At 36.7% G+C, this 13,901-nt stretch overlaps 1 protein-coding gene and 1 long non-coding RNA gene across 3 annotated transcripts in view; one reads left to right on the top strand and one right to left on the bottom strand.

Moving 5' to 3' along the window:
- Nucleotides 1–10,066, top strand: part of SYNM (synemin) — a gene marked incomplete at its 5' end in the record, with an annotated part of 26,889 nt that extends 16,823 nt beyond the window's left edge. Inside the window, 2 exons of the mRNA XM_019472520.1 lie at nt 826–899; nt 2,509–10,066. Coding sequence (XP_019328065.1) covers nt 826–899; nt 2,509–6,338 — 3,904 coding nt within the window. The remainder of the gene's footprint in view (nt 1–825; nt 900–2,508) is intronic.
- Nucleotides 10,067–11,834: 1,768 nt separating this feature from the next.
- Nucleotides 11,835–13,901, bottom strand: part of LOC103900339 — a 28,503-nt gene continuing 26,436 nt past the window's right edge. For both annotated transcript variants that reach the window (XR_657666.2, XR_657667.2), the window contains exon 5: nt 11,835–12,048. This is a non-coding gene — a long non-coding RNA (uncharacterized LOC103900339). The remainder of the gene's footprint in view (nt 12,049–13,901) is intronic.

Raw genomic sequence — 13,901 nt, 5'->3', positions numbered from 1 at the left:
CCAGCGTAGCACCTCTCCTCCTTGACTCCTCTACCACTTGGAGAAGGAAGTTATCATCGACGCATTCCAGGAACCTCACGGACTGCTTATGCCCTGCCGTGTTGTCCCTCCAACAAATGTCAGGGTGGTTGAAGACCCCTATGAGGACCAGGGCTTGTGAGCATGAGGCTGCTCCTATCTGTCTATAGAGGGCCTCATCCGCTCGGTCTTCCTGGTCAGGTGGCCTGTAGCAGACCCCCACCATAATGTCACCTGTCCCTGCCTTCCCTTTAATTCTGAGCCATAAGCTCTTGGTTGGCTCCTCATCCATCCCCAGGCAGAGCTCCCTGCACTCCAGCTGGTCATCGACATAGAGGGCAACACCCCCTCCTAACACATCTCCATGTGTTTTTCCGAGAAAGCTTTTCTGAATATCTGTTAAGTTTTGTGTGGCTTTGTTTTCTCCTAACTCTGTTATAAGATCGTCATTCTGGAAAAATTTGCTAGCTTGTATGATTCCATAGTGGAAATCAGTGGATCTTGTCCATGTCAGGAAGCAGTATATTGGCTAATGTGGAAGATTTGATCTAAAACTGTACTGTGTGTGCTGCTGTCACCTACTGTAAGATTATTGCATTGTTCTCACAAACTGGACTCCGCAGACTAAGAGTCTGGAAGATGGAAAGGATTTCTCATTCCCAGTAATAAAAATATGGGGTGTGAAAACCACTCAGGATCTGACCCTACTGCAGGATAATTGTTTCAGTGTCTAAGACTTATAAATGTTAAATATTATGATTATTCTTCCCAATATTTTAATGGAATGCCTTTTTATGTGTTTTGCAGAGCTTTGTTAGAAGGGAAGAGCAACCAGTGGGTTATTACATGGAGAGATCAGCATACAGGGAAATTGCCTCAAGGTAAAAAATGAGTATTAAAAAATGAATGTTGAATGAAATTAAATATAACTGGAAACTATTGTATTATAGTATTCCTGAAGAATACTTTTTATGAATGTATTGCAAAGTGAATATTGAATTGGTGTTGAGTGTTAATGTTTTAAATAAACATAGTGCTATTCTATATGAGATAATTTATAAAATCATGACAAGTGGAGAAGGTAAGTAGGGAGTGATGTTTCATAGCTCTAATAGTGCAGGAACTTTTGGATGCTCATGGGTCTTAAGAGAGTCTTGAAGTATAAAGCAAGAGGTATTTAACAAAACATGTAGTTAAAACCATGGAATTCATCATCATGAGGCATTGTGAGTGTTAAAAAGTTCACGTGGGTTTAAAGAGAAATTTTAGCAGAGTAATGAAAGAAAAATCAAAGACTTACTAAACATAAAGATACCATTTCTATCTTAGGAGCTGCAAATCTCTGGAGGCTGTGAGAGTATACCAGGGAAGTATCGCTGTTTACTTGCCCTGTTCTTATACTCTTCCCCATGTATCTACTGTTGGTCACTGTAAACAGGATAATAGATAAGATGGACCTTTGATCTGACTGCTGTGGCCATTGTTATTAATAACAGAATTAGTCTCAATAACATTCCTGAGTTTAACAATGTGTGGTCTTGAAATCATCAGACTGTTATAGACAGTAGTTCCAGAAGAGATTTGAAGGCTGTTTCTGTAGTAGTAAATTAAACAGATTAGGGGTTAGGCTGAAACGCTCACGTAGTTGCCTATGCTGTTAAATTGTTAGCACTGTCCCTGGCACAGTTTTGATCTGGACTAGCCAGTCCTTTTGCAGACAGTACTCAGGCATATTCAGTGGTTACCACAGACCAGTAAACACTACCAAAAGTCAGAGGAGATGTGGCTAGCTTTTTAGGGTAGATTTGAGTTGTGCAGTGCTGGTTGGTCTTAGAGCCAGACAATGATTCCTGGTACATTTTATTAAATTGTATAGATACAGCCTAAAAGGTTCTTTAGTTCTCTCCCTTGCTGTACCTTGTTGTATCTTGTGGCTATGGAAGTTGTATTTGTGTTTTCAATTTCCAGTATGTGGTGGCAGGTATGCCAGTAATTCTCAATAGGAACTGAGAAACTTCAGGCCATTTTGACTAATGAGGCAAAAAACAAAGCTTAGGATATTAGCATACATTATTTAATAAGTTGTAAATGTAAATGAACATTAATATAAATACGAAAGGTGTAATTTTTAAGTAAATGCTAAAATACCCAGTAGCTCACAACAGGTAAAATTAGCAAGAACTTGCAACTTAGTAAAAAGCTTCTTTCAGTTTTGAAAGGTGTAATTTTTAAGTAAATGCCATAATACCCAGTAGCTCACAACAGGTAAAATTAGCAAGAACTTGCAACTTAGTAAAAAGCTTTGCTTTCAGTTTTAATATAACTTATACATTGACATAATTACCATGCAAAGCCTACAGGAATGCCTTTACAAAGCTCCACTGAAAATGAAAATGTAGTATAAAATTTCTTACTTCATGCCCTCTATTTTGTATTATTTTAGATACAAGCCATTATTTTAATGTTTGGTTACCTATGCTCTTTTTGCAGATATTATAAACACTTCATATAACTACACTGATACTTACTCTACTTATCAAGAAAGAAATAGAAATAAAGCTTCACCAACTATCAGGATCACTGATACAAGACATAGAATGCCACTGACAAATACTAGCAGTTCTGCACGTTATTCAGCTCAGTCAACACAGGCTGGATCACAGAAAACAGCTAGTGGAAGAGCTTTTGGAAGAGATGTACTAGGTTCAATATATCGCCCTTCAACAACTGTTAGAAAGGATGAAAGGATTGTAACAGACCACAAAGAATTAAGAACATTTACTCCAGCCTACAGTAGCTGGAAAAACACTGAAATGCAGCAAAAGACAATTCCAGAAAGAAAGAAAACAGAAGTTACAACTTCATCCACAGTATCTTTTTCAAAAGAATCAGCACATGCTGAAAGATCAGACAAGGACCACAAGCCTGACACAAAGCCAGGGATTTCTGAAAATACAAGAACAAAACCAAGCTTCACTAGATTTCCGACTTACGAGCTGAATACCAATTTTAAACCATCTAAATATGAAGAAACCGTAACTGAAACTCAGACCACACTAAAAGAAAAAAAAGGAGGCAGCAAACCAACTGAAGAGAAAAAATCTCTGCTGAAAGAAAAAGATAAGCTAGAGAAACAAACAAAGGAGGAGAAAAAGAAAACTGATGAGAAACCTTTTTCAGAAGAAAGAAGTCTTGATTTTGGAAGGAAGACTGAGCAGAAAAAATATATCCGTGAGGAAGTAATTAACCAGAACTTAACAAGAAGTGATATTTCTAATGCAAGAACTTTGAAAAGCGAATCAACCAAAAAAGATACAAATGTGACCTTGGAATCAAGAAGCAAAGAAGTCACTGAGATACCTATCAGTGTTGAAATGCCTGCTCCTGACAAAGAATCTCAGAGTAATAAAGAAATAAGGTTACAAGGTTTTAAAACTTCCATAGGAAGAGAAACAGATGACCATGTAACTAAGCCTGCTGAAATTCACAAAGTGAGTATTTCAGAAGCAGAATCCAGTCTGAAAGATGAAAAGCGAATTAGTGACAGAAGTAATAAAATGGGAACTCTGTCAACTGAAAATATAGCAGAGAATATTGTTGCTGACATTCTTAAAAGTTTTAAGCAGCCTTCTGGTTCACAAATATCAACAGACACAAAAGTGACCTATTTTAATAAGAAAGAACAACCAGGTGATGGGAAAATAAAGACTGAGATCACAGTGCAATCCCAAGTTCAAGAAAATATAGATATTTCTGATGAAGCTGACGTAGGAGGTCTATCAAACCAGGATGTCAGAAAAGTTGTTCAAGAGGGTGTTGAGGGAACTCCTTCCAAAGAGGAGATAGAAGATATAGTACATCATGGCCTGAAAGGAAACGAGGGCAGAAAGAACATGTCTGTTAATGTTGAGATTGTAGAGGAGCCACTAGATTATGCCACTGATGAAAGGACTGATTTTTCAACACCTTTTGAAGTAGAGGAAGTGGAAGATACATTCCCTGAGAGAGAGAGGCGTTACGGTGATGAGGAGGAACAAAACATAACGTTCACGTATGAAGACGTTAAAAAGAAGAAACAACGCCATGGGAGTTTCACTCATGTGGAAGAAGTAACTGAGGAAGATGACTCACCTATTGAGCAAAAATATTTTGTATCTGTTCCTGATGATCATCCTATTATTAATGAAAAAGATGATGACTCAGTATACGGGCAAATTCATATAGAAGAAGAATCAACTATTAAATATTCTTGGCAAGATGAATTTTTACAAGGCACACAAAGTAAGAGAGATGAAGGTGTAAGCTCTCCAGAAGAAACATATCAAGTGGTAGGAGAGGAAGCCAGCGCCCATATTTTAAAAGAGCATCCTGAAGCTGAAACATCCCATGTTGAATCCATTGTTATTGAAAAAGAAATTAAAATTCCTCATGAATTTCAGACTTCAATAAAAGGGCTTTTATCAAAGGAAACGAAGGACCCTAAACATCAGTTGAAGGAAGCTTTAGAGCAGTTGGAGAGCAGTCTCCCAGAAAGTGTGAAAGAGGAGCTGTCTGCATTAACAAAAGAAAATCAAGCTGACTCTAGTAGTTTAGAATTTGATATCAAAAAAGTTGATCAAACGGAGGAGGGTGGCTTGGTGACAATTGTTGCTGAAGTCAATCTGTCACAGACCCTTAATACTGATGAATTTGATGTAGCTCAGCTTGGTGAAGTAATTGCAAGTGAGAAGGAGCGGGCAACATTGCACTCCCAGAAAAAAGAGCGCTCGGAGAGAGTTGTTGATGGTAGAAGCAATATAGAAGTAGATATTTCTTCCCACGGTGATAAATACACTCCTTTGGCTGATCAAGAAAACTATAACTCATCCACAGTGAGGAGGAGTGGTGGCAGAGGGTATCATACCACTGAAAAAGTTATTTATGACGGTTCAGTTTTGGAAACTGCGGATTTTGGATTAGTCTCTCACTCACCACAATCAACTGATGAGACCAAATCCACAAGGCATATTAAGGTTGGTCCAGCAGAGGTTCAGAGATTTGAGCAGATCATATATGAAGGGCCTGGTTCTGAAATGCTGGAGCTCAGTGCTACAGAAGATCTTGTTCAGACAGAAGGATCGTCAGAGTTTAGCCGATCTGTGAAGCATTTTAAACTGGGTCCTAAAGAAATCCAAACCACAGAAGAAGTAATTTATACAGGCCCTATTACTACAACCGTAGAAGAGATTGATTCTGGAAATCTTTCTCAGAAGTTTTCAACAGACTTCAACAGGTCCACAAGACATGTCACAGTAGGATCAAGGCAAGTAACTGAAGAAGACTCTTTTGAAGGGCCTGTTTCAGACTCTCTGGAGCTCAATAGCTCAGGTAACCTTTCTCAGACAGAAGGGTCTGTGGATGTCAGCAGATCAATAAGGCACTTTAGATTAGGTCCAGAAGATATTCATACTGAGCAAGTTATCTTTGAAGGACCAATCTCCAGTAAAGTGGAGGTCAGTGACACTAGAGACTTCTCACAGACAGAAAGTTCAGTCAGACACGTTCAGTTGGGTCCTCAAGAGTTTATGACAGCTGAAGAAATCATCTACCAGGGGCCTGTCTCTGAGCACACAGAAATCAGTGAACTGAAAGACCAGACTCTTTCAGAACACTCAATAAAGCATGTTAGACTAGGTCAAGTGGGAGTTAAAACCACTGAACAAATCATATACCAGGGCTCCCTTTCTGAAATTCCAGAGCTCATTAACAAAGAAGGACATCTTTCAGAGAATGGAGGAAGCTCAGATACCAATAGATCTTTCAGGCACGTTAAAATAAGTCCTGCAGAAACTCGTGCTGAGCAAATAATCTTTACAAGACCTGTTTCTGAAATGCTGGAAGATCCTTCACAAACAGAAGAGTCATCTGAGAGCAGTAGGTCTGTAAAGCATATTAAAGTAGGATCCAAGCAAACATCTTTTACTTTACAAATGGATGTTTCCGGTATGGATGGAATATCTACAGTAAAAAGTAGAGAACAGCAAGCAACAATGCTCGTATCCAACAATCAAGACCCTTCTGTTAGTCAGTCACAGACTGTAGTTGAAAGTGACCAGATTGTAGAAAACGAAAATAAAAGAGGCGGCTATGTTCTCTCCAGTTTTTCTCAAGATCATGGTGAAAAGGTAGTGGAAAAGTCATTTTTTGATAAAACTGTTCAGTTGCAAAGAATGGTAGACCAAAGGTCGGTTATTTCTGATGAAAAGAAGGTCGCTCTTCTCTATCTGGACCATGAGGAGGAAGATGATGATGATAATGATAATGATGGACAGTGGTTCTGAAAGGACTCTTTAATGAAGTCTACTTAGTAATTTGTTTATATTTATTTTTGATTATCCTTTTTTTTAAAGAGAGGAAAAAAAAGGATGGGGAAACACTCAAACTATTTAGATTATTAATAGTGGACTGAGAAGTACTGAATCTAAGCCTCTACCTATTCAGCACACTTTTTACTTTATTGGAAATTTTATTTTTGGGAGAAATGCTATTAATGTTTTTCCTCAGAGACTTGTGTCCAATACTTTCAGATTTTTCCACCCATAGAGAGGAATTTGCTACTGGGGAATTCAATGGATTATATTTTTTGTTTGTTTTATAGCAGGTCAATTAATAAGTGTGTGCTTGAATAGGACTTTTCCATTCTTTTTTTTTTTTTTGAATACTGTATTGTACTTGGTTACTAAAATATTCAGCAACTCTATTTAAATCTCAAGCTACTAACCACAAATAGAATGTAAGACTAATGAGAGTGGTAGGTAGCTGATTTTCAGTTCCATTTCTGTGTACTTATATGCAATACCTAATGAAAACATTTTAAGATACAGTTATTACAGCTATAAAAATAAATACAATTCTGTAGGATCAAACTAAGCATAGAAAAATTGACAAAAATGATATTATTTGTATAGCTAGAATGCAGTGCAAAAAAGAAAGAGGTAACACTGAAGCAAGAATTTCTCACAGTATTCCTAATGAGAAATAGTGATTTTTATGGTTAGACAGTAGTACATTTAATATCTTTAAAAAGAAAACAAATTTTAAAAATAGGCTGGATAGTATTTCCGCTGAAGTAAGGAGAACTCTTCACAGCTTCAGTGGCTATGTACATTAATAACATCAACTTATTTTGCAATATATGGGTTACCTTAATACTAGGTATTGCTAAAGGCAAGTGTGAAGTGTCAAACGTTATTACATAATGCCTAATTTCTTAACACCGTGAAATTAGCTAGTATGTGTTCTGTTCTGAAGAAAACTTGTAAAAATGGCATTCATGACACTTATGATCATTGCGTGTCAAGTCATTTCCAGATAATCCTTCCTTTGTTTACTAATGAGAAGATGCCCTTTTCAATTACTAGCCTTGCAAACCCAACCTGAGGTTTGAATTTTCCTTCCCCCCCCCCTTCTTTTTTTCTGGTTGTAACATTTGCCTCAGGCCAAAGTTAGTTTCTACTTAAATCATTTGAAAATAAGCTAATTTCACTTGGATTGCACATTGGTTAAATGAAGGACATAATTTAACTTTACGATTATAATTCAGTGACTTTGAAGTCCGGATCAGAAGCCAGCACCACTAACTGTACTAAACTGTGCAGTGCTAGAAGCAAAAATAGCAGCCAAAATATTTTTGTCACTGGGATAAGAAGATACCATACTGGACACGTATGAGAAATAAGATACACAAATGAGAAGCTGCTATTTTTACATGCGCACACACACGCACATTGACTCACTCACTCTCTCACACCTCTGCAGAGCAGACATACACCTGTATCCGGATGGTTATGTTGTGCCAGGCCGGTGGTCGCTGACTCTAAACTTTTTTCCTGTGGTTAAGTAAGCATAGTTTTGTGTGTGCTAATCCATATTAGAATCCAGTTAAACTGTCTTAGTCTGGCACGGCTAGTCACTTTTCAGATTCCTTAGTATTAACAGAAGCTAGATCTTTCAAAACTAACTGCTACTTTATAATATGAATGTAAATGCAGAGCTAAAGAGAAGCTCCATGCTGACTGACATATCATGCTGTTTCATATATGGGACAGTTGTAATTGTTGTGTGCCTTAGTTACTAAGTTTGAAACTGTAAAAAGCTATTAATTTCCAAAGATTAACCCATGAGGTTTGTCTGCACTGCAGATTTTTCTGTATGTTTTCCTCATTTTGTATAAATGTGAGTACCAGTGTACTCAGGATTGGATATTTTTCGATCATGTACTATGAAATCATTTGTTGAAATTGGAAGTGTAACCAACAGCTGGAAAATGAATAGGAAACTGAGTTGTGTAGAAGCACTAGAGGCATGTATGCTAAGTTTATTTATACTGTTCGCTGTGTAATGGATAGTATTTTTTCAAAATTATTCATATGTGCTCAAAAAAGATCTTGTGCTTCCATTTATAAATAGGGTGTTATTAATTGTAATACTTCTAATATCATCCTATACTTCTGTTTCCTTAGCTGACCCTATGATTTTAAAGATGGTAACATCTCTGTGTTTATTTTAATAATCCTGTATAAGCCAGAATTTTCCAGCTAGATGCCTAACTGCAAGCAATCCGATTCTGTAATTCAAGTATTAAATAGCTGCATAAAGGAAGAAGTCAGGTCTGTAATAAGCAACAGAGTTTAAAAAAAAATCAATGTTAGTTTTCTAGAAGTTTTATTCTAAGCTGAAACTCAAACATGCTCTGTAAAACAGATATAAGAATATCTGCAGAAAACGTATGTTGTAACGAACAAAAAGCTACTTGCAAGGTCAAACCCATTTATTGATACCTTGTGGAATCTTTGACAGACATGCTCCTTAGGAACAACTATACCAACACTCTGTTACATTTATCTTCACCTGCTCAGAGGATTATAATGTCAGATGAAGGAATAAACCAGTAAGGAGCAAGTGAATCATAAAATGTAGATGGCCTTATCATTGAAGGAGGGGAAAAAAAAAAAAAATCAGTATTGTTTCCACTGAGGCAACAACAGCTCTTTAAAAATTCCTTTACACATCGCTGTCAGATGTAGTAAGTTATACCAAGATATTTCTGTTTTGATTGTCTGGAGGGAAAAATTTGTTCTGTGTACTTTCTTTAGTTCTATTTAAGATGAGAATTTTAATCAACTGTTGGAAAGTTAGTTTATTGTAGGGAACTGGAAATGTGCATTAGCATAACATTTAAAAGATATGCACAGTTCCTCCGCATGAATACTTTCAGGCTGTGAAAACAAAGATATCTCATGTAAAAAGGGTTTAAGTTTTAAAAATGTTTGTGTAAGCAGCCCATTTTCCATTTAGTTCTCATTAACCTGAGACATGTTGACATAATGATAGCTTTTGGATAATACTACCCTCAGGCAACAAAATGTAGTTAGGTGGACAGTCGCATCCTGCAGGTCTAATGGTTGCATTTGCAGAATCGGGGCCATAGGTACATGCATTACTAGTAAGAGCAAATATAACCCTCTGTCTGATGTACTAACTCACCCTATATGATCACTTTCTGCATAAGTATTATAACCTGTGGCTGAAAGGATTGGCGATATAACCTTGGTCAGCATGCACTTCTGAAGCTTACTTATATAAGTTGTGCTTTTCATTCAATACAGATACGAACTTTACTGCTGAGTTTGGATTGAACAAAATGCTTTTAAAATATAATTAGTAATTTGGGGGGTAAAAACTATGTATTTATATGCTGATATAGATCAGAAGTGGGGCACTGTTTTCCAAATGCGTAAACCACTGGTCTAGAAAGCAAATAAGGCATAGAATATAAAGAAAGATGTGTGAGAGGCCTAGAACTCTGTATTGACTGATGTTTGTGAATAGCAGGTGTTTAAAAAGATGGTAAGAATGTTGAAACTGGGTTTGTTGATGTCAGCTGTGTGAAACTTTGCAGGCAGCTTGTGTTTTGGTCATTTGCAATGAAACTGCATTTTTGTGGTGGTATAAGCTTTGTGATTTTACACTTTTTCACTCTTGAGTATTAAACAATCAAAATCAATGCAGATGTTTCTCTTCCTTCCTGTCTGAAGTTTTTAAGGCTGCATTGTCAAAGAAAAAGGACTTCATGTCTATAAATATCTTGCTCTAAGGCCTCTCAGACTGATGTGTTAATTTCGGTTCAAAGAATGAACATAATTTTTCCTTCTAGCAGAGGCATACCTCTTTCCTGTTGATAATAGAAATGATGGCAAAACACAGCATATTCTTTATTGCAACTACACACAACATGGACAAGCAGTGGTTCTTGAGTTCAACAGCAGGTAGTGGGAGAGGCAGAGTATAAAACAACACAGAAGGTGGAAATCCTGGAGTTGCCAGCATCATAGTCTTCCTTGGATCCTGGCATTTGACCAAGGTAAGTCTTAACTTTTACCCTTTTCTAGCAAAGAAAACCTTTTAATGCACATTTAGACCTTTAATGGAAAAGGATATATATGGTTTTTTTTAAATGGTACCTCTCTCTATGCTGTGAAGTTTATTTTTCTCTTTAACCACATACTGTATTTGTAATGAAGAAAATGTCATGCCTTTAACCCAATTTTCTCTTGATTAAAGAAATGGGTCATAATGAGTTTTTTGCGTGAAAGAGTGAGACTTTCTAAAGAGATCATCCATTTTTAATACACTGAGAAAAAACACATAGTTCTCCATTTCTTGCAAAACAGGGAAAAACAGTGTCTGAAGCTACTGACTAAATCTCAGCATATTCTGAAGATGGTTAAATGATCAGCAAAATAATTTCCACTGAAACTGGCCTCTGTCAGAATAACGTTTTCAGCCTTCATCTACTAAGTTAAGTAGTATTGCTGTTTAAACTGTCAATGGTGAAGATCTAATTTCTCTGAAACAAAGCGTGTCTCTGAATAGTAAGGAATGGGACTCAGTGGGTTAGTGTTTAATACACTGTTTAAGATTTCTTTTCAGTTTCCTGGTTTTGACACACTTGTCAGTTGTGATAACATTTTAAAGATGCAATGAAAATATGGGGGTCCCTCAATGTTAAATTCTAGAAAGGAGTGCTTAAAATTAAATGGGGGGGGGGAAAAAGGGTGTTTATTCATACTCCAAACTTAAATAGTTTCAAAGGTAAAACTTTTTTCCTGATGTATCCTTGCAACCACATGTGAGCAAAATAACAAGCAACGTGCCCAACAAACAAGGAAAAGTTTTTCTTCAGCTAGGAAAACTCTGGTTTTTGAAAGATGTTATCGCAAACCAGTAGTATTGGTTTTGGTTTTCATTTCCAAATCACGATGTGAAGTTGGTGTGGCAGGAATTTACAGCTGGAATCAAGCCTACTTTGTTCATCCACAGACCCTTTTTTCAGGTGAGAAAGTTAAGAGATGCTGAACCCTAATACTAGGTAGGATTTGCTTCAGGTTTTATAGACCTGATAGGAAAAACAATATACTTCAACCAAAATGCCTCTGACAGGCTAAAATTTCTACTTTCCTTTTACTTTTATGATTCATTCTACAGCAAAAAAATTACCTTGAATAGACTAGAAAACTAAAATCTAGATGTATACAAGAAGTTAGTAAGTTGATTTGTAATCCACAAGCAGATATGGCTGCCTGAATTTTATCTTTATTGTACTTCTTTTGTACTGAATTTCAGTGATTTTTCTTTTTTTACTAAAGGAAATAAAAAGACAGTGACTAATATTCTGAAAAGACGAAGTGTAAGAAATATGCTCACCGGTATTAATTTTATTCCTGTACTCACCTATGTAACCAATCTATCTTCAAGAAAATTTTTTTTTTTCAGTATTTCATGCAAAGAAGGGACACTGGGTCTTTATGATGGATAGGAGAAATGGAACAAATTGATTTGTCTTTGTTAAGGATGAGAAGCCTGTCATACTGGCCTTGTTTCCTGATAGTAGTGCTGTGCTTTGGGACAATAGTCGGGAGACTCATGGTGGGTTGATGTTTCAGTGTGTTGGTCTATCTTATATGATCTTTGTCAGCTTTTTTTCTGGCCCTGAAAAACAGGCAGGGAGATACAGGTTACAGTTTATTATCAGGTCAACATTGTTTGCCATTTTAATTTTGTGTTGCAGAGAGTATATGCCTGCAAGATACCCAGCTATTTCATACAAGTCTATAAAAAGGCAAATTCTCTTCATAATTGGGAAGTGCTGCTTTCGGTTGGTTGATTTTTCTCATAATTTTGGCTTTCCTTTCACTTAATGTCATTGCATCATCCTGTGAAAACAAAGAGATGCTGTATGACCACCTCTGTCACTATTTGCTATTATCACTTAAGCCGAGGAGTTAACCAAGAGAATTACTGATTTTCTTCCTATGAGTTAGGAATAAAATTGAAGGTGAACATATTCTCTTCTTATTTTTCACTTGCTGCTTTGATTAATCAAGAGGGGCGATGGTGGCACATAATCAAATCTCTTCAGGCAATGGCTGTTAAATCGGTGACACATCTGACATTTAGCGGAGGAAAAAGTCTGAAGAGTTAGCGATCTGAACTGCTGCCCTGGGAACTTTCCAACAGTTTGACTCATCTGTCTTTTCCATCAGGCATTTGTGTGACTCTTGTGCCTGAATATCGCTGAGAAGTGCAAAGGAACATAAATTCTAACAAGATGCAAAAAGATGCTCAGCCAAGAAGAGATCTAATTAAAAACTCGCTCTGAATATGTCAGCAGTTTCTTGAACTGCTATCAATCCTTTTTTTTATTGTGGGTGCCAAATGAGATTTGTAACTGAAGGTAGTACAACATATAATTCAACGATACACATTACTTAGACTCTCACTGGAGTAAACTGATAAAGAGAAAACTCAAATACATGTATTTTCCACTAGTATATACAGATGTATTGAAAAATGCTGTTACTCTGAGTAATACAGTTAGCCCTGTGACAGACTAAATAAGGATAAGGTTAATTTCATTAAACCTCTCAGCTTTCATAAAAACATTGCCTCTGGAGCTGTGCATTGAGGGGGGAGCGTGATTAAGATAACTTTGTATTTGCTAGCATATTACTGGGAAGTAAAGTATATTTATTGTAGATGGCTTTGACTATACAGTGGTGAACATTTATATAAATACTGGTTGTTACTTAGCTATCATTGATAGTGCAGACCAGGTTCTGTTCAGCAAGGGGTTTTGGTGAGAGCTTGGCCGAAGGCTTATATATTTTGTTCCAGGCAAAGGAAATTGCTCTTACAGCAGTGCCCTAGAAATTTGCATTAGGATTTTTTTAAAGAAATTACTCTAAAATCCTTAGATTACCGACCAAAGCCAGAAAAGAACATCCTGAAAATGAGTAAGTTACTGAAAATGACTAAGTTACAATATTACTTACTACCATGTTTTTGTGTTTTCCTTTGTACCTATAAGCTGATGGTTTTCTATTCCCTCATTTGTCATGGCATTTTTATGCAAGCCAAAGAATGTTTAGAGGGAATGAATAATTTGGGGTCACAATATTAGTCCTTAGGGAGTTGGGGGTGAGAAAGAGTTTTGAGGCTTAATGTTTTAAGACTGTATTTACCAAATCTGAAAGTAAAGATTGTAGAAAAAAATATACCTTTCCAGATTAACTCAAGCACTCAGAAAAGAAAACAAATGTTTTCAGGTACATGGTTCTTTCCTGTTCTTGGGAGACTGATATTATTTATTCTTACTTATGTGATACTTTCCTGTAAATGCAGCATGTGCTGGATATTATACCCATAGACAAAGATAGAATCATAGAAGAGTTTCGGTTGGAAGGGACCTCTAAAGGTCATCTAGTCCAACCCCCCTGCAATAAGCAGGGACATCTTCAACTAGATCAGGTTGCTCAGAGCCCCGTCCAACCTGCTGGAATGTT

Source organism: Aptenodytes forsteri, unplaced genomic scaffold (genome assembly GCF_000699145.1).
Source record: "Aptenodytes forsteri isolate BGI_AS27 unplaced genomic scaffold, ASM69914v1 Scaffold564, whole genome shotgun sequence".
Taxonomy (NCBI): Eukaryota; Metazoa; Chordata; class Aves; order Sphenisciformes; family Spheniscidae; genus Aptenodytes; species Aptenodytes forsteri.
This window is presented reverse-complemented; position numbering and strand designations above follow the sequence as displayed.